The sequence below is a fragment of the Bactrocera tryoni genome, chromosome 4, assembly GCF_016617805.1.
Source record: "Bactrocera tryoni isolate S06 chromosome 4, CSIRO_BtryS06_freeze2, whole genome shotgun sequence".
Lineage (NCBI taxonomy): Eukaryota > Metazoa > Arthropoda > Insecta > Diptera > Tephritidae > Bactrocera > Bactrocera tryoni.
In genome coordinates, this window is record NC_052502.1 from 28550922 (window position 1) to 28577821 (window position 26900).

Here is a 26900-nt window from a genome sequence, read left to right on the forward strand (position 1 = left end):
CGTTCTCGCGCACTCTGGAAAAGACGCGGTAGCCAACCGGTGTGGAGCCCGTGGTCACGACTAAACTACAGGAAGTTTCAGTCGACCCACTCCGACATATTCGATTTAAGGGTTTGCTGAATAATAATCACCAGGAGTGCCCCCGCGCGTGGGTGTCGGTCTTGAAACAAGTGGCTCGCTATATAAATGTGTATACAAGCAAATTGATGTCCTCAAAAAAGTAAAGGCTGACATCACCGCCGTCCAACGGGACATGAGCGGAGACGAGTAGGTCCTTGTGACATTTGTTACAACGGCCATATAGTAAAGGAGCACAAATTCGGTTTGCGATTCGGGGTGGGAGAAAGACTTACTTCGCCTCACGTTCCAAAGGAAGAGAAGGACGATATGACAAGTCCCTCGTCATTCTCGTCCTGCTATATGGTTCGGACGCATGGACAATGACATCATCTGATGAGTCGGCCTTAGAAGTGTTCGAAAGAAAGGTTTTGCGCAAGATTTATGTTCCTTTGCGCGTTGGCAACGGTGGGTAGATCAAGGGTCACCTTATCAACGTTCCTAACAATATCGCCCCCTACAACTTATACTTCGTGAGCATCGTTAGATTCATTGCTGCACGTCATAGATCATTTGTCAATGTACACGCACAACAATAATTGCAATAACATTCAGATAGTTAATGTTATCACTTACTTTGCTGCGGCCGAGTTTAAAGCGTGCCCCAAGGCTCACTGTCATGTGATTATAGTTAAATATATATTCTGATATTAGGGTGTGTATTTTTTTATGCAATAACAAAGTACCGCACTGAACATAATACAGGGTGGCCACGAATTGTGCTATAAAAAACAAACCGTAATAACTTTTTTTTTTCTCTGCGCAGGTTATTATTAATATTTCTTAAATTAATGCTTGGGATACCGAAAAGCGGGTTTGGATAGTGAAGCGGTACCATGTTTTGCAGTCCGTCATTTTCGTGTAAAGGGAATTCAGACGGGATTTTGGCGGCACTATCCCGAGTAGACCGATGGATCATTATGAGGTTGGTAAACATGTTTGCCGAATCTGGGAGTATCGCAAGAATACCGTACCATCGAGATCCCTTTGTTTTCAAGAAACAATTGCGACTATCGCAATATCAATTATGGCAAATCCATGAGTTTCGACACGCAAGTTATTGGCGGATCTTGGAGTTAGCAGACGGTCATTACAGCGGATAATTAAAGATTACTTAAACCCGTTTCCGTATAAGGTTCAAATAGCAAGCCGATTAAAGCTTCTAGATTTGCTTATTCGTTTGGAATTTTGCCAAAAATTTATTGAAATGGCCGAACAAGACTATAACTTGTTAAATTACATGTTTATGTCTGATGAGGCCTATTTTCATCTAAACGGAAACAAGCAAAATTGGGGTATATGGAGTAAATCAAATCCAGAAATAATCCACGAGAAGGAACCACCCAGGACGAACCAGAACGAGCCATTATGCGGTGTACAGTTTCATCAAGGTGTATTGTCGGGCCGTACTTCTTTGAAGAAGACGGGTGAAACAGTAACTAGCAATAGGCACCGTTATTTAAAGTTGTTGAATGAGTATTTTTACCCAGAACTAACTGTGGAGAAGAAAATTTAGATCCTTTTTTGGCGGAAAGTGGCATCCTTAGCAGCCTGGTGTAAGATATGGGCTTGATATTATTTTTGCTACTCCATGAGTCTTCATTTGAAAACATAATAAAAAAAAATACTATCTATTAGTTAGTCTACGAAACTCACATGATTTTCATGAAGGTCACAATTTGAACGTTTCGAAAGTTTTGAAAAAGCAAGTCCGGCCCTGTAAAAAGTTGATGGCACATATCTCCCTCCTTAGTCCTGAATCTCTAAGAGGCACAATTTGAATTGTGCGAAATTTGAAAAATTATTACATATTTTTAAATACTAAAATTTAATTATTTTAAATAGCTTTTGAGTTAGAAGCTTAGTTCAGTTCAAACAGCTCTATTAGTTGATCTTTAAACTCATTTTTTTTTTTCGAAACATCTCTTGAATTTGCTCCAATGATTACTAGGAGATAACTTATCTGATCCCTGTGACACAGTGACCTACCAGTTTTTTGATATGGTTTATATTTAATGTTTAAAGACTCTGAATGATTTGTAGTTGAGAAAATTAGAATAGTATAAAAGATGATACAACTATAGTGGTACTTCATTCCCAAATCGCAATTTAGTACTTTTTAATTTATGATTAAAGAAGTTCTATATAAAAATATCTAGATTAACAAATCGCACGTGCGGCCGTCGCTGATTAAAATTTCATTTGATTTGTGTTCGTTGAGAAGAACTGCTGGCCCCATAGCATGATTTTTGGAAATCGCTGGGGTCCAGGTTAACAGCGGCACGGCTATTGGCGGAATATGTATATAAACGCAATCAAATATATGGGATCTGCTTTTAAAGATCAAAGCTCATTGCAACTTTTTGTATTTTACTTAGTGGCTCCCGGTGACAATTCAAAAATTCTTATATTTCTAAGGCTACTTAAGGCACACGACTGCTGATAGCAATGGATGATAATTGAATGTGTTTTATGTATGATGTGATCCGATGAACTGGCCTTAAAAAATTTTGACAAAATTAATTGGCAAAAAATATTATCAGTAAAATTCGGTTCATTCTGGAAAAAAACTTGAAGATAAGGGGTTTGAAAGTGAACGCTATAGAATGAATCTATTGACGTCACGCGCAGCTACAAACGTACATATTTATTTTATGTACAAGCACGACGTTAATCGATCGGAATATTCTTGCGGGTCAGGGTTTATTATAAAATTTTATAGATTTTTTGCAAGCATGTAATTGACTATTGGAAAAATTATGCTGGAGCTCTACATTTATCACTGTATTTTTTGGAATTTTTTCACCTATTAAATGAATTTAATTTTTATTTGAAAAATATAACATCAAATATATAAAGACGCAGTTGAATTAATAATAAAATCTGTTTACGCAGTCGAAACGGATGTTCTTCCAGATTAATATTGACCCATCTGAAATTTTACGAACACTTTTTTTTCTTGTTTGTACATATAAAATTTACTGATAAACAATTATTTGTTAAATTATGCTTTCACATAATTATGTATACATTTGTGTATATAATTTTTATACCCATTATCAAGAATACTAAAGTAGTTCATGGTCCAAGAGAGTAAACAAATATACATGAACTGTCTTTTTTACGGTCTTTATTATCGTCTTCAAAATCTTCCTGAGCCAATAAAAGTGCTGTATGCTAACCATTAAATCAATTTCTCATACACTTAGTATAAGCTTCTACAGGGATGGCCTTTAGTGCCTTCAGCAAATTTAGTTTTTTTCGGTTTTGACTAATTTTTAGAGCGCCATTCGCTAGATTCTTGGACAATTATATGGACCAATCGGGACAAATTTGATCAGATGAAATATGATTATTATTTCGTCTTTTAAATTATGACGCCAGAGAGTATAAATGATCGACGATATGCATGTTGAGTTAATATATCTATTCTTAAGGTAAGGAATCAGAATTTCAACAGCGATACGTCCGAACTATATTGAATTGGCGTTATTGGAACATGTTATACCAACTCAATCGGTTAGTTAATGTCAAAGGTATTCAATTCACAAAATAAGACGCATCCTGTACCATATATATTTTTTTTTTTTACTTCCCATAAATATATTTACACTATAGATGCATATGAATATTTTTAAATTTCTTTAAAAAAATTTCCAAAACATACGCTGGGTAAAAGAATTTTGAGTATAATCGCAATGAGCTGTGATGCCTTTTGCTGGGGGCACGTACAAACGCTGATCATAGTCCGGCTGATAAATTAATGTTAGCCGTAAAAATAAAAAAGAAGGTGTGTTTTTTACAAAAACCATTTTTTATATGTTCATACGTACATAATATATAGGGACTATGAATGTATGTAAATGTGTACTGTATGAAATCAACCATTATTGAGGATGATGTCCTCAATCAGGCGTATTTGTTATGAAATTATAGCCCCAAATAACATCAAAACCAGCGCATGCCACAACAAACTAAGGATTTATTATTAAAGTCTTTAAGTTCCTTTCCTTGCTATGAAGTTCTCTCCCCCTGCTAAGAAGTTCTTTCAGCAGAAACCTTAAATCCCATTAGACCAACATACAATATAGAATTTGGTATCTGGTGGAGAAATCCAGAAATCTCTTATGACTTGAGTGTGAAATCATGTCTATAGTGATTCTAATTATTTTTTTTTATTATACTCGAAGTATAGAGACAAATTTCTATACATATAAGCAACTATGAATTTATAGAATAACACCCACAACATCCATTATAGTGTTTAGGATAAGTAGCTATTTTACGAAAAAGGGAACAGTCCCTCTAACAATAAATCTAACTATCAATGTGTTAACTTGTGCCTTTTTTAATATACATACATACTTGTTTGTATTTGTAAGGTAATGATCGAAGGAGTAAAATTTTTGATAACCTTCAGAAAAAATTCCTTTTTTTGGGAAGCCGTCATTTTTTTAAACAAGAAAATTTGGACTAGTCCTCCGATCATTATCTGTATTAATCTATTGTTATAGTAATTTGTTTTAGTATCTCGAATTTGAGAAATGTTTAAGCAAAAAATCGTCCTCATCCCAGATACCATTTTTCGAAGGTCCACCTGGAGATCGGCTAAGGGATCAAGGGAATTCAAATTTTTTCTAAATAGATCAGCGCACATACTCGGCTATTTTGAAAGTTTTTAAGGAATTGTAACGATTGTTTCAATAAATTTTTTTAAATCGACTCAGCCCTATTACTTTCCGGACAAACCTTGTATTAAAGTTTAGAAAATTCTGTAAATTTATATTTATTATTTAAATAAAATGCCTTTCAAAAAAAAAACACGAAGAAAGTGAAAAATTCCTTAAAGAAACTAAAATTTCGATTGCAAATTTTATTAAAAGAAATATTTTCCAAAGGGTAGTTGGTCGCTTCAGTTCCTGGTAGAACAGAAAAATGATTTTTTAAGTAGAAATCGCAGCACTGTATTTCTTCTTTTTACAGTTAAAGATTGTAAGTATTTATATATATTATAGATGATAATAATATAATTTGGTAAGCATATTCTATGAACGCTTTAGTCTGGCAACGCTCTGCTTGTTGTACATATTTAAAAGCATTTAAAAACTAAAAACTAAAATAAAAAACACTATAACAACAAGCAGCTGGGCAAAATCTTATTGGTGGAAACTGATGGGCTCGTCTAGTGCAAATGCAAATATGTTGGTGTGCATGCATGTGTGTGTGAGCTTTTGATATACATATGTATAGACAGAAATGAAGGGGCGTGAATAACCAGCTGATTACGAGCGTCAAAATACAATAATATTTACTTCGCTATGGTCGAGTTGAGTTATTTTATTGTCATGAATGCACAATAAATACGTTAGTATGTATGATTATATGCATATGTACTACACATAGATATAGATAAGCGCATGTAATAAATGTCTACCCGATCGATGCTGTATAAAAAACTTCGAAAACAGAGGATTATCAACTCTTCATTCAGATTTTTGCATTTGATCGCCTCAAACGATTTTAAATATTGTATTATTCACAAATAGTAAAGGGGCTTGTCTTGGCATCGTTTTTTCAGTAAGGAAAGCTTTCAAATAATCGAAATTTGAAGTACGCGAACGAGAAAATAGCGACTCGAAATTTTTTTTGCTTAAATATATTTTTTTCTTTTTCAACTAAGGAACTATATAGAGATTAAGCAAGACTTAAAAAATTTCGTTTTTAGCTTCTTTATAATATAAAAATTTAGAGTATTAAGCGATTTCTAATCAAAATGGTATGCAAATAAGTGATATTTTCCGTATTCTTAAATAATTCAAAATTTTAGCCAAACGATTATGGAAAAAGTGGTCTGGAAGATAAAGAATATTCTGGCCGGCCAGACAGGTTTGCAGATAAGGAACTGAAAGTATTACTCTAACAAAATTATTGCCAAACACAAGAAGGGCCCGCAGAGTATTTGGAAGTCTCTTAAGCAGCCAATTCAAAACGTTTAAAAGCAGTTGGATACATTCAAAAACAAGGAAATTCGGTGCCATATATATTGAAGCCAAGATACGTTGAAAGACGACTTTGACGTTAGAAACGCTGCTTGAACGCAGCAAAAAGAAGCTGTTTGCTTCGGATTTTGACTGGTGATGAAGAATTGTTCCACGACAGCCATAAACGCTAAAAAAATCATATGTGAAACCTGCCTAACGAGCGAAAACAAAGGCAAAGCCGAATATCCATGACGCCAAGGTAATGAGCGGCATTTTGTGGCATTGGCAGGACGTGCTGTATTGAGTTTCCAAAACAGGACGCTACCCACAATAATTCATCAAATTGAAGTGATTGTCGAAAAGCGGCCTGCTATTCCCGACTAGACATGTTGCAACTTAAAAACTATTTGGAAAAGAGCGGCAAGGAAGTATTGTCTCACTCGTCTTATAGACTGTACCTTGCCCCTTCATTTCTTCCAGTCGATACAGAACGCTCTCATTGAAGTACGCTGAACATCAGAATAGGGTATCAAAAATTGGTTTTATTCATTCTTGGCCGCCAAGCTGGCATAGTTCTGTTGGGATGGAATCCACAAACTGTCAGAAAGATGGGAAAATGTTATAGTTTCAGATGATCATTACTTTTAATAATACAATTGGGCATATTGTTCTTAAATAAGAGATCCAATTTTTAGAAAAAACCACACGACCAGGAAAAACTGCAAGTTATACATAGATTTTTAAATTAGACCAAAACACTACGCATATTTTCATATTACACTAGTTAACTTGTAATGAGTACTTCAACACTGGAAACTTTAATATTATATTATTTATTTTTATTTATTTGCGACACTTTTAAAAATTAAAAAAAAAATATATAAATTATAGTACTTTTATTATTTATTTCTATAAAGACTGATTTAAGAATTTAAAACAATTAAGTTACATATAAAATTATATTTCAATATCTTCAGAATGAATAGCCATTTCAGATTTCACTGTCTCTACGTCCAACCCATCCACCGATTCCACCGTTAATCGACTAAAATTTGCAAAATTTTAATGAAACATGACTACGTCTAAAAAGTGCTATAATTTAGCTACAGAAAAAAAAAAATATTAAAAGTAAGCAATGCAAAACTAAAGAAGAAAAGAAAAAGAAGAAGAAAACACAATATATCACACGCACATAACAGTCTAGTCGATCGGTCTATAAGATGAGTAACAAAACGCTCAGAAACACGTGCTTTAGTAGTATCAATCAAACAGCAAAAGTAGCACCCACTTTGCAGTCGGTTGTATTTTCCTGTGGCCAAGGGTTCTCTAGTGTAGACGTGACGTTTGAATATAAATTCAAAAAATTTGCCTTTTCGCAAAATATTCCAATAACTGTACATGTATCAAAAAAATAGGTGGGCGGATGGGTGTGTGCGTCAAAAGCAAATGGAAAATTTAAAAACAACAAAAAAATACATTTGTACCAGAAATCTGCATATACTAAGTATGTAGGAGAATATTTATTTTTTCGCCAGATCTGCTTGGCCATCCCACATTTTCGTTTTGTTTCGCTTTTTCGCGCGTTCTTTTCATTTCGACGCTTTCTGTGGAGTCACATGAATCTGAATCTCTGTGATCTTGTTGACTTGCGTTTAAATACTATATATAGTATGTGCATACATATATTTATAGCAATGTATTATAGCAATGTAGTATAATTTTGTATATAAAAGAGGACTATCAACGGGGCACGTTCATATGTATATTATCAGTCCCATGCTTGATTTTAAGAACATACATTTCGTTTAGTACTTATTTCTTCCCATTTTTTATTGCTTTTTGTTTCATTCGAAATTTTTGAAATATAAAAAGCGCGTCGACATTTTGACACATCATTTGAAGAAGGACGACAATACCTTGAAGAACACACAAGAATTGTTTAGTGATTCAAGAAAAGTGCTTTTTTTAGTAAAGAAATTTAATATTTCAATATTTAATAAAGAAAGCAGTAAGGTTGAAATAATTGAAGGGATAATAAAATTATTTGTAATTAATCTGGTTTATATGAAAGTCCTTCAGCAAGTAAGGTTATTGGAAAAGCAGATTATTATAACTGCAGCGTTTTTAAATCGAGTTGACAAAAACGTACATAAAGAGACATTACACAAATATACATAAGTGCAGATAATAGTCATCGACGGAATACGCAAATATTGGCATTGATTATTGGAACAGCAATCTGAAATATTGCGTGGTAATAAGCAGAAATTACTCGCATGTGTGCATCCTGTCAACAACCATAATTGATTTATTTAGTTTAATACGCGCTAGTGATCAACTCGCTTGACTTTCAACTACCGATAAGGCAAATAAAATCAAGTGAAATTACACAATTCTCCAATAAGTATAGATACAATCAATTATATACATGTTATTGTATATATAGTTGCTGTGCAAATTTAAAAGTAAGTACTTTTACGTGTTCTATTTATTATACAAATGAGAGTACATACAGACATACGAATATAGCATATGCAAATTCATTCAACACACATTTTAGAAATTGTCTATTTTACTATGCAAAAATACCGCATGAACACTCGCTTTTGTTTTTCGATTGTTTTTGTTTTTGTTACTAAAACAAATATCACACGAATACGCATTGGTGGCCATAATACCTGTGCGCAAGACAGTGGTGGGCAGAAAATTGTGTCAAAAAATCATGAAGTTGTAATTTTTTTTTGCAAAAGTGACGGAAAATTAGTTAGATAAGGAAAGAATAAGTGATCTTAATTAGAATTAATATCGTGGTTGCAAAAAATGCATTAAAAAATAGTTGAAAAATAATTATATTAATTATTATAAATATGTAATCGATTTGTTTTTTTTTGTAATCCCGAAAATCCAAAGTACCAAATTGAGAGAAAAATTAAAAATAATTTTTTATGCCAACTACCGAATTGAAAAATAAAAAAAAATATATGTACATACATACATATATGTATAAATAAATTAATATCCTGGTTGCAAAAAAATGCATTAAAAAATAATTGAATTATTTCTGTAGATAAAAGATTTTTTTGTAATACCGAAAACCTTGATTAAAAAAATTTAAAATTTCTAATCCCAAATACCGAAATGAAAGTTAAAAATAAATTTTTAATACCAACTACCGAAAAATAAAAAAAAAAAATTATCCAATTTATAATTAAAAAATAATAATATTAATTTTTACACTTGCGTATTTCTAGTACACCAGTCTCAACTAGAACACGCACAGAGCCATCATCCTTCCAAAGTTCGAATTTAAAATGTAAACTCTGATTTTCATTCCAAAATGTTTTAATTAATGCTCAAATCGGATTAGTATACACTTGGAGACTTTTATCTTTTCATAAAAAGTTGATATTGGTTGAAATAGGCTGAATATGAAAACATTTTGACAGTACTCTTTTCTAATACAGCTCTGGCTTTCTAAATAAACATATCGTCACCTTAAATGCAAAACAACGCATGTACATATCTTCAAAAAAAATTGAAAATTGTTGTCAGATATAACAACGAACATCTAACCATTTTATAACGAAAACTCTAATTTTGTTTCAATATGAATGTATGATAACCAAAATATAACCATTTTATAACCAAAACTCAAATTTTGTTTCGATATTAGTGATTTATATTTATTATATAGTTATCCTTCGTATGTAAACTTATGAAAAATGATGTTACGTTATTTTGCATTTTAAGTGGCGATCTATAGTCTATATACCGACAACAATCTGCCGAAAAATATCTTCAACAATTTTTTTAAATGTTTTTATCTAATCGATATATAAACATTGACTACTACTACTATAACAGTTATAACTGAACTGTATGAATGCTTGTTCTGTCTACACATACTCATTTAATTTGGTTTAGTTGGGTGTATAAACAAAACTGGTCGTTTAAAGGTCAAGTTAAAAGCTTATAGACAACAGTGCGTTTACATATTTTCTTTGACTTTTATACATACATATGCATGCAGATGTGAGTTTGTGTATACATACAAACATATAAGACATTTATTATAATACTTAGAAACTTGCCAGATTTGCATAGTTAAGCAGGCTTAGAGAAATAGAAATTATATAAAAACAGTGAGCTTAGAGTTTCTAGTATTTCAGAGCGATTAATGAACATTTAGTCAATTAATTTAAGCTTTTGGTATGTTTGGCTTGATATATAGATAAAATTTAAAAAAATATATAAATAAATAAAAACTCACCAAAAAATTGAAGCTGGCGCAAAGGTGATTGATTGTTAAGGTGACACTGAAATGAAATGAGAAAAACGTATGATTTTATATGAATAATATGAATAATTTATAAACTTGTTCCATTGAAATTTAATTTTAATGGCATTAAATTATTTTTACAGCAAAATTTATGAAGATATGCCTTTTTTAAATATAATATTTCAATTAAATAATAAAAATTTATATTAAAAATAATTTAAGAACTGAAAATTAACTCATTGATGAAATAGTAGTTTATTTACTGCCTATAATACACATTAAACTATAACAAACAATAACATATTTTTTGGGAGTAAAAAATGTATTATATTATTCCTGAGCTGAGTCGGTTTTATATAAATTTTTCTCCCCAATTTGTTGAAACCGAAAATATAGGTCCACTGTAGCAAATTGCTGCCTTACAAACTGACCGAACAAATCAAGTTAATAATGTTTTTGTATTGAAAACTTTTTGATTTGACAAATTATCTACACGAAATTTGTAATGGATTATTGATCAAGGCAACAAAATTCTTTTATTCTATAAGAAAAGCATCTGTAAAAGATATTAAAGCTTCGGCTAGAGTAACCCTACTCATCTGACAACCCTCTCGCTATGGTCCGACCCCGTCGAAACAACACGTTTCTTTGGCCAACCGTTGGATGAAGTCGACGACAACTTATCTAATCCTTACCATACTAGCGAGGATTAAGTACCCGTTACAACAGCAACAGAGTAACAAGGCCTTGACTATTTCTTAATAGAAACGCTATTTTTATTTTTTTTTATTCTACTTTAACGGTACTTGAACTTTAGAATTGAAAATACCAAAGTCATTAATAAATTGCGATATATGTTTTTTTATTGTTTCAAACATTGAAAATTGCTTAAAGATGTGATTTAACTTTATTTATTTTATTCATTTTAGACTTCCAAAACTCCATACAAGTCCATTCAGTAAACAAATAAAACTGAAAAATTTTCGTTAATAATATTAGTAATTTTTTATAAAATAATAAATAATCATTTTACACGTATGTTTTAGCAAGTAACCACTTAAAATGCAAAATATGTACTCATATTAGCAAAGAACCGTTCATTCCATACCACAAAATTAATTAAAAATATTTAAAATTCAAATATCGTTAATTCAAAAATAGAATAAAACATTTTACTAAAATATGTTGCGCGCAAATTACCGGTTAAAGCAAATATGTATGATATACACAAGAATTAAAATATATTAAATTGCTACAACAGCAAAATAGAAACCGCTATTTGTACGCCAATACAACCGAACCCGTTTACGTCAACAGGCGCCAAGTGGAAATAAATCTCAAAGCCAATTTTTTCTCAGCGCAGATGCTCAAGCCGCTAGCAAATGAAATACTATATTTTTTATTTTTTTATATCTATTGCTTTTTAATTCCACTAAAGCGGCAATACATAAAAGACAACAACTTCTAGTTGTATAATGAAAAGTGCTGCGCATTTTTTCGCTAATCATTTTAGCCTCCTTACCACCTCTCGCCTTGTTTAGGTATCATACACATATGCATACGTAGATACCACAACAACACACCTACGTCAGTCAGCGCATTTTGAATTGTCATTTAAGAATGCGTAGGACGGTTAGAAACATTTTTTAGTTAAAAATATATTGGAAGAAAGCAAAATGTAGTCTGCGGTTTTTTTGCATGCAATAAATTTACAGTTCGCGGAAATTTTTATTTTTTGTAAAAAAAAAGTATATTTGGCAACAGACCAAGGTCCCAAACAATACTTCAACGGGGGAATAAGAACAAGCAGCACGGGACTTGAAAAGAGTGGGTGCAATGACGTGCCTTTCTTCGCTTTTCAAAGCGCAAAAATGTACACAACTACATATGTACGTATATAAATACCATTTTTTGTTGTATGTACATACATACTTATGTATGTATGACTTTAAAATCGTAAATATTGCAAGGTATGTACTGTTGTATGTACACGTGTACATAAATAAACGTGCGTCATAGAAGTTGACCACGTGAGTGGCTAACTCGGCATGTTTAATGAAATATTGACGCATTGATGTATAATATACAATGTTTCCGAAAATATTTGAAAATTTTCCATTGTTAGCGCTGTTTAATTATACAAGATGTTATTAATGAAAAACAAAATATAAACTAGTAAATTTTAATTACTTTGATAATTATATTTAATTCTGAAAGTATTCACAAAAAAATAAAACAATTTATAGATCACCAAACATTTTTTTTTGTGGCAGAATACTATGACTTGGTTTCCAATCAAAAATTTAAAAAATGTAGATTACTAAAAAAATTTTTTTGTTAGATACAACTTTTTTTCAATCAAAAATTTTTCGCTTTTCCATAAAAAAAAATATAGAAAACGAAACAATGATGACGAAATAATTAAAAATTTTGTGTTTCTCATTATTTTTTTATCTGACTCATAAGTACGACATAGAAATGTGCAATGATAACACAATAATGGAAATATATATACATACATATGTATAAATACATATCAACATGTTTAAATAACAGTATTATATATTTTATATACGTACTTACATATGTACATATATAATCTACAATATATAAACAAGTGTTTTGCGAGCGCACAAACGATTAGCTATTCGGTACTTTTCCCTACAAAATTTCCATTACCGCGCCCATTGCATGCTCTTCGTTGACCCGCTTGCATATTAAGTGCAGCCGAAGAAGCAGAATGCAAGCGGCAGCAGCGAACGAGCCCACTTTCTGTTGGCGCGCAGATGAAGCGACGTCATACGATAAGGCTGCAACAACAGTAACAAATTGAAAATAAGAAGCAGAATATGGTCAATAGTATATAGTATGAGTCTAAATGCAAGCAAGAGATACAATATATGTAATAATATGTACATACGTATGTATTCCTACAAGCAGGCCTCAAGTCATACATACATAACTACATCCATATACATATGTACATATATGTATGTATAGGAGTGTGAATGTAATTGAGAAATAGCGGCAAAATCAGAGTCCACTGTGAATTTCAGCTCCAAATGTGCGCATTGATAAAGTGCATGACAAAAAACAAAAACAACAACACAAGTGCATATTTTCAAAATATGTTTCTTTATACTTACATATGTATAATATTATATATGTAGATACATACACACATGCATATACTATATACGAAGGAATATTCATGTACAGACCAAAGTCCGTTGAAGTAGGCACGTTTAACCTCAAAAACGAAAAAATCAATTATTTCCCATATTTAACACAGATGTTTTTACGCTTGCACGCATACACATTTATATGTTAATGCATATATGTAGATTACAAAAATTGTGTATGTATAGCACAAAAAGTCACCCGGCCAACAAAATGAATACATATACACAAACAGTTCACATGCAAGCGCACATTTCGCACTTACGTACATACACAGGCAAGCGCGCACACTCGCGCAAAACGACGTCAGACCAACCTCCAGTATTTTGAGGCGAGCCCCCTTAACTGGATTTAGTGAAGAATGTTGTAGTCAAGATGACAGACACGCTGGCGGGGAGGAACAGCAAGGTAAATAGGCATGAAAGCAGAGACCGACAGCAACAACAACAACAACGCTATACACATAGTACATATCAGGGGCAACAACTACGGCATTGTATTGGGACAGAGCGCGGCAAAATGTGGAATCGTCGACAGCAATAAATAGCAGCTGTAACAGCAACAATAAATCAACTGTAGAAGTAGTGCAGGGAGTTAAGGGGGGCGCTGTCGGCGAACTCACATACCATATTTGTAGTAAACCAGCAAAACCAAATGCCGCAACAGCGGAGTATGCGCGATTGTTCAGGTAGGCAAAGAGAATGAGAGCCGTATACCGTATAGATATAAAGGTGCAAGCCACAGATATACTATATACATACATATATGCTATGTATATATGTACATATGTATGTATATGAATGTATGTATCTATGAACTGGCAAAGACGTCAGACAGTTGGCGGCTTTTGCTGAATGCTGCTTGGAGCGTTACAGCGCTGCAAAGGAACGGTTGAAAATTGCACGGCAGTGAGTGAAATCTATATGTATAGAGGCAGATGTGTGCTGCGCCGTCGCAATGGCAAATTACACTTTAGCCATAGGTTCACACATATACAGATTTCCGCTGAAAGCCACCAGCTTTGAATTTTTAATATACATACATACATATGTATGTATATCCGGTAAACACAGCTCGGCATATACTACAAGTATATAAACATGTTGCGCCAGGAGCATTTGTGCTGGCATGCCGTCGTACTAAAGCGCCACATCGGCTGTTGTGTAATTCACAATATAACTGATGTTATTCCCCACTCAGAACGGGAGTGTAGAGCGTAAGCTGAGCGCATCCGTGAGCAAAGTCAGTCGAAAGTCGTAGAAACACGCTGGAAAATGCTAAAAACTGTGCGAAAATGCTGCAAAGATTCGTCGTCATCACCATCAGTTCTTTACCTCCCCCCAACACGTGCATAACCTACATACATATTTATATGCATATATCGTTTGGCAGTTGGAAATGTAGTCTTTAGCTTTTGGGCGCAGCTCAGCTCCAAAATGGTGTAGGTGGGTACTATTTGGTCCATCTACGCGTTTAAAAATAGATCCAGTATATATTTACATGCATAATACACATATACATAGATGCAGAAGCGTGTATATATAGACTTCCAGTAGTGCTTGCGTATTCGAAAGCGTGTTGCGTCTAGTACGGAGAGAATTTATAATAAACTTTCAGCGTGCGGGAAGGTGTGTCCGCATAAATTCTAACCGCGTGGTTTTCATGTGTCTACAGCAACGCCAATAAAATAAAGAAATCTACTTCAAGTTCTTAACGATATATCCATACTACATATTTATGTATGCGTGTAGCTAACTATGAATATATCGTTGTTAATTTCTTTAATCGGATATATAGTCAATACAGGGGCTTAAGTGCATACAAGTTAATACCGATTAATTTATGTATGCACTATGAAATTACAAAGAGCGTCCACATACATATTTTACAAGTGTGCTGCATAGTCTTCACCAAATGTGATCAAACAAATTATATTGAAAATGGGTTTGTTAGAAGAGATCGCATTAGAAAACTAAAATTACGTTTAAATATTTCTCGCTTAACATTTTGAGTTAGAATTTATAAAATATGTGTGAAATTAGCATAGCTACCACCAACAACAAATACTTTTCAATAGTCTAAATAAGAAACGAAATATGTATTATAATAACAAGAAAAGCAATAATACCCTTCACCAATAAGTTTTCCATATAAGAACTAGATTTTTTCGGTCAGTTTGTATAGCAGTTACATATGTTATATGCTATAGTGGTCCGATCTAAAAAAAATATTTGGAGAAGTTAGTGTTGCCTTGGGCAATAATCTATACTAAATTTTGTGAAGATATTCAAATAAAAAAGTTTTCCATAAAAAAGCTTGATTTGGACCTTTCAGTTAGTATGATCGCTAGATATTAGAGGAGTCCAATAACGACGGTTTCGACAAATGAGCAGCTTCTGGGAGAGAAAATACGTGTGCAAAATTTAAGATCGATAACTTAAAATCAGTCTTAGGGACTAGTTCCCGTATATACAGACAGACGGACATGACCAGATCAACTCAGCTTGTCATGCTGATCACTCATACACATACATACATATGTATACTTTATAGCATCTCCGACTTTTCCTTAGTGGTTTAACAGGCTATAGTTCAGGGTATAAAAAAATGTTCAGTATTGAAAGTTGTCTGATAAGTCTTCTGCAAAGTACATTTTAAGCCAATGAATATTTATTTATATATTTTGCATATTATTAATAAACCTGCTTAAGCAGATGCAGTGTGTGTTATTAGTGATCTAATATAAACTTGTTCGGCTTTAGTGTCTAAATAAAAGATTTTTATGCATAACGAAAACATTAACAGACTTGTAAGAGCAAGCAAATCCAGCAGAATTGCCACTATTCACAGGCGTAGATTTTACTTTCAATTTATTTTAGGCAATACTAGCAGCCAAGCAGCCAAGCCCCCTTGGAACAATCCACAAGTTGTATTGTTGTTGTATAATATAACGGAATATAGCAAATTATTTTCAAATTGGGGGTCTCTTCAAAAAAATTAAGTAAAATTTTATTTTATAATTCCATGTTTTTAACTACGATTGACATTTGTTGTTTACTTATTGCAACCACTGTGGCAGAGTTGATGAAGAATTTTTTAAATGCCGACCAAAGTACACAAAAAACTATAAACTCAAATTTTGAGTGTCATTTCCTGCTTGTTGCTGATAACATTACATGTACATGGTAGTACATATGTATGCCTGTATGTATGTACATATGTTTGCATGTTGCCTCCCTAGCTATTATAAGAAGAACAAACTTTAATGAGTTTGACTGATTAAGCGATAAGTCAACCATAATAATAACGAAGAAGAAATGAGCTATCGACAAAATACGAAGATCTTTAATTAATTTCACTAACATAAAATGATTTTACACTTTCAATAAAGCAATTTGCAGAAAGCTTCTATATAATACAAATATTTATATATGTATAGTATATATGTATGTATATTCATACATATTTCTTTCCCTAGAGCCTGGTCATATACATATGTACACATATAAACATATAGTATACATATTTATTTATCACACCTCCTTTGAATATTTTTCCTTATCATACAACTATGATTCATATGCACACCCACTCAAACCCTATCAACGCTTATCAACGAAATTGATGAAATTTACACTCCAAAATTATCTCTCTTTAAACAGTTTGGCAGTATATCGTTCGATATTTTTAAGCGCCATCTCAACATACATATGTATATAGTATACCTCATAACGGTTTTACGTAAATGTCAGATAAATAGGGTATTAATATAGGAGTAATCTGCCAATGTTGGGAAGTCACCTTGCAATTTTCAAATAAATGAAATTTTTTATATATGTAACTTGATTTCACGATTAGATCAGTTCAAAGTCATTAAGAGTTTGAATTTCATATTATTTCACCATAATGCAATCTCCAGCTGACAGCTCATATGTATGATAATTTGACATTCACCGAACATCGAAACATCGAGGAAAGTTGTTCTAACAGTTTTGCGTCATTTGTTAGTACATAATTTTATGACTTGTCTAAGTATTTAACATTTGTTTGTCAAGCTTCTTTATTTGCTGGTTAAAGTCTATAAGTTGGAAGTCAAGGAATATATACATACATACGTATATATGTATATTTACTAGTCAGTACCAAAATCATTATACGATATTAGAACATTTGTGACTATTTGGAAGTTATATTTTAACTTTAAAGATTGAGAACTATACTAACAATTTTCTTATTATGATACATAATGTCATAAAAAATTAGCTCCTCTTGTTGAGAACAAGATCAAATTGGAGTATTAATGGTTAAGAATTTTGAAGTTTTGAAACTGCGTTAATTCCTAACTAGCTATATTTAATGGCAATTTTTGTTGGAGTTCTTGGAAAATATATACATATGTACATTGATTGACATGAATAGTTACATAAATATAAAAACATATTAATAGTTATAAAAATGTAATATAAATGTTGATATGTATGTGAGTTAAGCTCTCTTCAATTAACCTCAAAATGACTACTGGTGAACCAGTTCATAGTATATCTATGAATGTACATATGTATTTGCGAATGACACGACAAGAAACTTATGCCTCTTTGGGCCCAAACTCCATGCATTAACGTGTAGTATATGTAAAAGCCAAAACACCCACTAAAATATCACATACATACATACATAAAGCTGTCTAATACACACACATACATACACACATACATAAATATAGCGCACACACGTGTGCTGAAAACCTGTCGCTCACTCACACATGTGTAAGCACATCAAAATCCACCGCCATCGCCGACAAGCCAAGTACATATACATACATATGTACATATAAATATTAAAATATGTCGTATATTCATATGTATATATGTGTGTATGTATGCGCATACATACATATACATAGAGTATAAATTCCATTCAACCGGGCACCTACATACCTTGTAGCTGCTCGCCCGTCAAGGCATTAATCGGTGCGACCGAATATGCGACACGAGCACGTTTTACGCAAATCGTATGCACAGTTGCGAAAATATTTATACGCTTTTTAAGACGTCTGCGATGGGGAACTATTTTTAGTATACATACACACACACATATACTATGTACATATGTACATATGTATGTTTGCGTACGAGTATCGGTAAATATGCAAAGTTTAGGTTTTTAAGCAAAAAAACTATAATTTTGTAGTGCGCATTAGTTTGTATGCATAAGGTGTGTACCCAGATACATATACATACATACATATTAGTTGCTTATGTATGTATGCGAACATAAGTACCTTTGTGGCGGGAGCAAGTTGGAGTGCTAAAGGCCACTGCGTATACTTAAAAATTTAACGAAAATAAGAAATGGTTATATCTGTGTGTATGTGTGTGTGTGTCGAAAAAAATTCGTTCAACGTTCAAAGTAAGTCGAACGTCAGCAAATTGCCAGAGGTTTGGCATATGAGCGCGTGACGTTACCTTTAGCGAGTATGTATGCGTAAAAGGCGAAAGAAAATAATAATATAATTTGTGTATTCCTCACTTTTTGGCTTTTCACAAAATTGAAATATTCAGCTGCAGATTAATTTCGACGAATGAGTTAAACATACAGGAATTGACTCATACAAACGAGCATACGCGGTACATTCATACATATATGCATGTATATTCGTAAACCTATCCATACAAAAACAAAAACTCATACATATATCTGGTTTTCTGCATGCATTCATTATTTTGTGCTTACGAGTGCAATATCGCGTACGCACGAGCTTTTTGGAGAGCCTTCAGGGGTAAGGCACACATGCGTATACAAATATGAATATAGGAAATACATACATACATACATACTGAAAGCAACATCTGTGTAATATTGCAAAATAGAATGCTTCGTACTACCGTTCCATTTGAAACGATCAAAACAATACAAAAGGCGACTGTACGAGCTCATGACCGTTTCGTCATTGGCGGTCTGTGCATTTGGTTGGACAGTTGCAGTCGTACATAAGTATGTATGTACATATAAGTACGTACAACAATATACTGACAACTGAATATTTTGGCATTTTGTTTACTTTTTTTATGACACTGAATCAAACATTGATGGGCATTTAGTATCTGGACCTGTACCGGTGATGTGTTGTATTTCTGTTTGTACCTGAGCTGAGTTGTGGCACGTACGAATTATTTATGCCGTGGAAGCGGCAAAAGGTATACTTGAAGCAACAACTCACCTTTACCTACATATGTTTATGTTAACATACATTCATACATACATATGTAAGTCTGCACTCACATTTGCTTGCACGTGGGTGTTTACACTTAAATACAATTCATACAAGTCACTTCAATATATAAAAATGATTTAAGTGCATTCAACATTTCTTAACCTCAAGGTATGCAAAGCCGCGAAGGCGAGCCCATTTCTAGGAACAATAAATACCGTGGAATTAATATAAAACAAAGTACGGGGGTTTTTCTTCACATTTCCTCTACTTTACAGAGCGAACAATACCACCCAACCTGCTTTGACTAAAAATCCCCTTAGCTTGATGAATACTATGTATATGTATGGAAGTGTCGCATATGTACATACTACTATATGTGGCTGCCTGAACCGCATTCCAAGCATGCAACATGCGATACACTGTGAAAAAGTGACGTGAAAATTTGTTGTGAAAATGCAGTTACACAAAGACAAGAAAATTGAAATGAAAAATATAACGGTACTTTAAGAAAAATACAAAGAATTTAAACGAAAATAAATAAAATTTTATTTTAAGAAGAAAATATTTATAAATGCTATTCATGATCTTATATGAAAACTGTAAAAAAAAAAAATTTTTGTTGCTCAAGGAAGCTAATATTTCAGAAATATAACTCCAATAGAATTAGGAAAAATATATCATAACGAAATAATGTCTCCAAAACCTCCATAGTCTATTGTTTTGAATGTTTTACGGCAACTCGTTGGGGCAAGTACCGAATGAAGCATAACTTTGTATCATTAAAAGCGTAAATTTGTATAACTTCGCTCTCGGGTTTAACCTTCAAACCAAAAAGGCAAAATGTCATGGAAAATTTCAACACTCTTTTTGGAATCATCTTATGAACTGACTGATAAGTAGGTCAGTTTGGACCGGTTATTTTTTTATCATTACTTAATACTATTTCATGGATTCTTCGGCATAATTTTGATGTCTAAATTAAAATATAAATTTAAATTACTCAGAATTGCCAAAGAAGTGACATTCAAAGCTTCGCTTACAAATTTCCTCTCAGTGTAGATTTTTCGAAATCAAACGCGGCAAAGACTGAAACAATACAAGACTTCATGTCTATATAAGTAACTTAGCGTCCTAACCATAAACAACTAGCATTCTTTACTACCTCTGGAAGCAAAGAGTCACCTCAACTTATTGTAGTTAACATAATTATGGGTTGACGACAGACAGCACAACGGAGAACATGTCGTTCGGACTTTACGATAACACGTGTGAGTTGTGAGTTGAATTAACGAGGACGGATTTAATGAATTAGTCAGAACCGTGCCCACATTGAGAGCGCACCAGAGAGAGCGTCTTTATAGGGGAGTCAAAAATTACGAGCGAAAGAATATAATAACTGGCATACCTGCAGTAAACTGTACGAAAAGAGCATATACCAGAGGTAACACAAATTGATGTGAGGAGTTGAAAGAAAAAATGAACAAAGTCGGAGCAAGTGATTTTTTTAGAGAGCGTAACAAACGTGCCTCCAAACTCGGCACTACTACATAAATAAATCATATGTATGGGTGTATATATATGAATGTAAGCACGTGTGTTGCAAATACTATATGCATACATATGTATGTGCTATTTCCATGCAAAGCACGAGCTCATGAGTTAGTGACTACGCAAAACAATGCTCGTATGTGCTTATTAACTTGACGCTGTGGTGTTGGCAAGTAGTGTGGTGTATTTAAGGTAGATACAAATATATACATACATATATGTACATATACTAAGTATGTAGGTTTGTGTATATGGCCAGTACGCGCTCACACATAGGCTGGCGCGTATTTGCCCACTTTTTAGAAGTATGCTGACTCATGCGTACTCGAACGCTCTCGGCTCTCAAATTTTATTGCTCCAGCGAAATCTGTTATTGGCGTTTTTGTATTTTTGTTATTGTTGGGGCATACGTGGTCACATTTACTTTTCGATACATAATTTTTGTGCGCTCTCTTCCATAACATACACACAAACACATACATATACATATAGCTAAGTTAATATATAAGTATACTTAAGTACGTCTGTATGTATTAGGCATTTTTGTACTCTCATACAATTTTGTACGATTCATACGCGCTCTGTACATACAACCTACTAATTGTCAATTTTGACCTTCAAGGTTCCTTCAAACTCAACAACGGAGCCGCCGCTACGAGCTGTGAGCTGTGAAAACGAAACTGAAACGGTTATTCAACCAACAAACTGAATTGATTCCGAGGCGAACGCTTAAAGACGACGGTTGGTCGAGCGGGAAATTGAAAATATAATACAAATCGTACAATTCAAAAAGTCTAAGGAAATAATTCTGTAAAGAATACACTACTTTGAGTTTAAGACATTTTTGTAAAAGTCAACATCACTAACGGTGATAATTAAGCATTGCATTAGTTTTTGCAATAACAACAACAACGTGCATTTAACATTGAAACGACGAAGTTGAAATTTGTGATTCGTGCATTTTTTGGTTGTGTTCAATTTGTTTCTGCATTTTCATGAGTGCAAAGTCAAAGACTGCATTTTGAGCAAAACAAAAGTCAACAAAACATACGACATACTAGCAAAGTGTTACGAAAATAACCGAAACTACTTGTGCATTCAACAACAACAAAAATTCACACAAAGAATTGCAACAGCAAGCAGAATAAGTGCAGAGTGCAAGCAGAGAATAGAAAGTAGAAAGCTTTGAAAAAAAACTCTTGCAGCCAAGGAGATAAACAAGAGGCAGGAACAATAGCACAATCATATTGTAAAAAAAATCGCTAATAAAGTGTATATAGCTTACTCAATTCAAACCTACGCACACACACCCCACAGTACTGCGCAGGTCTTTGTAAAAAACAAAAAAAACAACAACTAAAACTAAAACAAAAAAAATATATTTCAAAGTCACATAAAGCTTTGAGAGCATCTAAGTAAAACGTATTTGTGCGAAAAAGCATACATACCTACAATTTGCATTGAACTAATCGCGGAAGCGAACGAATTGTGAAAAAACCAACACTAGATACCTCGTAGTGCAAAAGCTAAGCAAATCGACAGAGATGGAGAAAGATTTGAATGGTGCAATGCAGAGCCTTGCTATTAATAGCAGTGGCAGCGCTATTGTCAATGGTTGTTGTCGCGGCACCGACGGCGACGTTAACGGTAAGCTTTCGTGCCACAGTCAGCAACAACAATTTGACGATTGCAGCAAGCTGAGCAACAACCAAAACAGCGGTCATTGCGGCGCATGCAAGTGTGACGATAGTACACAGTCAGCGGACGAGACAGATAACGTACGCGTTGCTAACGGCGCAGTTGGCGGCGTAGCCAATGTTACATCCAGTTTCGCGTACAAATCGGCATCTGCGCAGCAGCTACAGCAACTTCAGCAGCAGCAACAGCAGCAAGCACAGCCACAAACACCACCGCCACCATACGCTAACGCTAGTGCCGCGGAAAAACACAAAATGGTTCACGAGTTATGTCAGCAATTAATATTAACGGACGAACAGATCAAGGAATTAAATTATCGCATCCTGCATGAGATCAAGCGTGGCCTCAACAAGGATACACATCCCAAAGCCGATGTCAAGTGCTGGGTAACGTATGTACAAGATTTGCCAAATGGCAATGAACGTGGCAAATTCCTTGCCCTCGACCTTGGCGGCACCAACTTCCGTGTGCTGCTCATCCATCTGAAGGAGGAGCATGATTTCCAAATGGAATCACGCATTTACGCTATACCACAACACATCATGATCGGTACCGGTCAGCAGTTGTTCGATCACATCGCTGAATGTTTGGCCAGTTTCATGTCGGAACATAATGTGTATAAGGAGCGCTTGCCATTGGGTTTCACCTTCTCCTTCCCACTGCAACAGCTGGGTCTGACCAGAGGTCATTTGTCCACATGGACGAAGGGTTTCAATTGCTCCGGTGTAGTTGGTGAAGATGTTGTGCAACTATTGAAGGACGCCATTGCGAGACGTGGTGATGTACAAATTGAAATTTGTGCTATTCTAAACGATACCACTGGTACATTAATGTCGTGCGCCTGGAAGAATCATAATTGCAAAATTGGTTTGATTGTTGGTACCGGTTCCAATGCTTGCTATGTGGAGCGTGTCGAAGAATGTGAATTGTTCGAAGGCGCATCTAATGGCAAATCACATATGCTCATTAATACAGAGTGGGGCGCATTGGGTGATAACGGTATGTTGAACTTCCTGCGCACCGAATTCGATGATGAAATCGACAGACACTCCATCAATCCGGGCAAACAACTGTTTGAGAAAATGATTTCTGGCATGTACATGGGCGAATTGGTACGTTTGGTGATAGTTAAGCTGGTCAAAGCAGGTGTACTCTTCAAGGGTCAAGATTCAGATGTGTTGATGACACGCGGCCAATTCTTCACGAAATATGTTTCAGAAATCGAAGCTGATGAACCAGACAATTTCACCAACTGCCGCATGGTGTTGGACGAATTGGGCTTGAACGACGCCACCGATGAGGATTGCGCCAATGTCCGTTATGTCTGCGAATGTGTCTCAAAGCGTGCTGCGCATTTGGTATCTTGCGGTATTGCGACGCTTATCAACAAAATGGACGAAAAACAGGTGACAGTCGGTGTTGACGGTAGCGTATATCGTTTCCATCCGAAATTCCACACGCTGATGGTGGAGAAAATCACAGAACTGATAAAGCCAGACATTAGCTTCGACCTGATGCTGTCCGAAGACGGTTCCGGACGTGGTGCGGCGCTGGTTGCGGCGGTAGCGTGTCGGGAGGACAATGTCGTCAAAGCGAAGTAAAAGCAATAGTCCATTACAAAAAGGAGTTTTAGTATAGTATGTGAGTAAGCCGATTTAGTAATGAAAGCGAGCGCAAGCTACCAGTGCCCCTCTCCCTCCTAAGCAAAACATAAATATGTAGGTGAATTAAGCTAACGCTAACACGCCAACAAAACAACAACAGTAATGTTAATTCATATGAATGTGACAACCGTCACACAATTCAAAAAGTAGTAGTAGTGATGTAAAAACAACAGCAACACAAAACATTTAAAGCAAAAACAAAGAAAAAACTACGATGCAGCAGCAATCACATGACATGACGTTTTACGCGCAAACTCAGTGGTGAAAGCAACAAAGTGATAGATATATATTATTAAAACAGGATACAAAGGATGGCGAGTAGATGTGCTGTGCGATATACATATGTATATTATATAATAATAGTGCAGAGCAACGTGTGAGAGATGGGGAAGGCCACACGGCAGCCCTCCAAAGCATGCAGTGAGTGATGTGACGAGTATTGCCGCAAAAGTTGTACAGATAAATAGGCAGTAGTAGCAGCAACAACAACTTCAGCAAACAGTTGTCACTAGCTATGTATATTTGTTGATTTTTTTAGTGATAAAAATAAATTAAAATTATTTTAACTATTACATAATGTAGAGAAATAATTATACAAATTTGCACTATTTTTTGTTTAAGAAATTCGTTAACTTATTCCTATAGCAAAGCGAAAGCGAATACGAATTTTAAACATTGTAAGATTTGGCACAAAAACGTATTTTTTATTTAGTTTTATGTTGCCTTAGCACCTTTTTAGACTATTTAGTTGGTTAAAATTAGCAGCAAAAGACAACTGCGTAAAACTGCTTTAAGGAAAATATGTATGTACGTTCAAGTAGATTTCGAAAAAAAAAAACAAACAAGAACACAAATGAATTATATACATTTTAAAACTTGTGCAAAGCGTAGACATTAAAATAAATAATATAAATACAAAAACGTTTAGTTAATGCCGTTTTACTTTGTAGCAAAGAGAATCTAAAAATATAAACAAAGAATTGAGTTAAATAACAAAAATTAAACAAAAATATATACTATATATATATATGTATGTATAACAGCTCGTCACTAACGACCTCCTTTATTTTCATTCATCAACTAAAGAAATGTTCACTCATACATTCATGAAATTTGTAAAAATGCGCATCCATATTATCTATAGTCTTAGTTTGTTAGTTAATAATATATATACTATATAGTTGTATCATTTTTTTAGTTTGTTCCCTTTTTGTTGTAAATTAATCTAAAGAAAACATGCAAATGACGAAATTCGTTGAAGCAAAATTTTATGATTATGAAAACCAAACTTTTTATTTTTATTTCGAACTTAATGTTTTATTTCGTTTAACTGTTATGTTAACCCAAGATATTCTTTTGCTTTACATATTTATATACAAAATGAAACTTATAATATAAATGTTTACATAAAAATACATACCTATACATATAATATATAAAAAATAAATACAAATTTAAGTTGAAAAACTCATGAAAGCAACAAATTGTTACTCAATGTTGAAACAACTTTGGCTTTGTGACTAGTTTTAAATTTATAAATATATATAAATACTTTAGAATCAAAAACTGCATAAATAAATTGGCAAACAAATGCATATTTTTAGAAAATATTAAAAACAAGTTTTCTTTTCTGTTTTGATTTCTATAAACGAGGTGTGTGCTGGCTGACTTTTATTTGCTTTTGGGTGCTAATTTTGATTTCGAAATTCTTTCTTCGGTTGAGTTGAGTTTCTTGGAAAGTGCCAGTTGGGCGTTGAAATAAGAGGAAAAACGGAAAATATTTTAATAAAAAAAAACATAAAATAAAACAAAATAAAATTAAATTAAATTAAATAATATAAAAAAAATTAAAATAAAATAAATATAAAATAAATGTTAAAAAAATTTCAAAAAATAAAATAAAATAAATTTAAATTAAAAAAAGAAAGGAAATAAAAGGAATAAATAAAAATCTAGAAAATAGCACAAAATAAGATAAATTAAAAAAATTAAATAGAGGGAATCAAATAAAATATTAAATGAAATAAAATAAACACAGTAAATAAAAAATTACAATAATGTTTAAAAATTAAATAAAATCAATAAACAAATAAAATTTAATAAAATAATATAAAAAGATTAAATAAAATGATATAATATAAAAAAATATAAATAAACTTATTTCAAAAATAAATTAGAGAAAAATAAATAAATAAACAATTTAAAAGGAGGTAAATAAA

At 33.4% G+C, this 26900-nt stretch overlaps 1 protein-coding gene across 1 annotated transcript; it reads left to right on the forward strand.

The window, feature by feature from the left end:
- The first annotated feature begins 8053 nt into the window (after positions 1-8053).
- LOC120773826 (hexokinase type 2) lies at positions 8054-25691 on the forward strand. The gene is made up of 2 exons (XM_040102939.1): positions 8054-8563; positions 21942-25691. Exon 2 carries the CDS (start codon positions 22864-22866, stop codon positions 24616-24618), a length of 1755 nt encoding a protein of 584 aa, XP_039958873.1. The 5' UTR covers positions 8054-8563; positions 21942-22863; the 3' UTR covers positions 24619-25691.
- The last annotated feature ends 1209 nt before the right edge of the window (positions 25692-26900 follow it).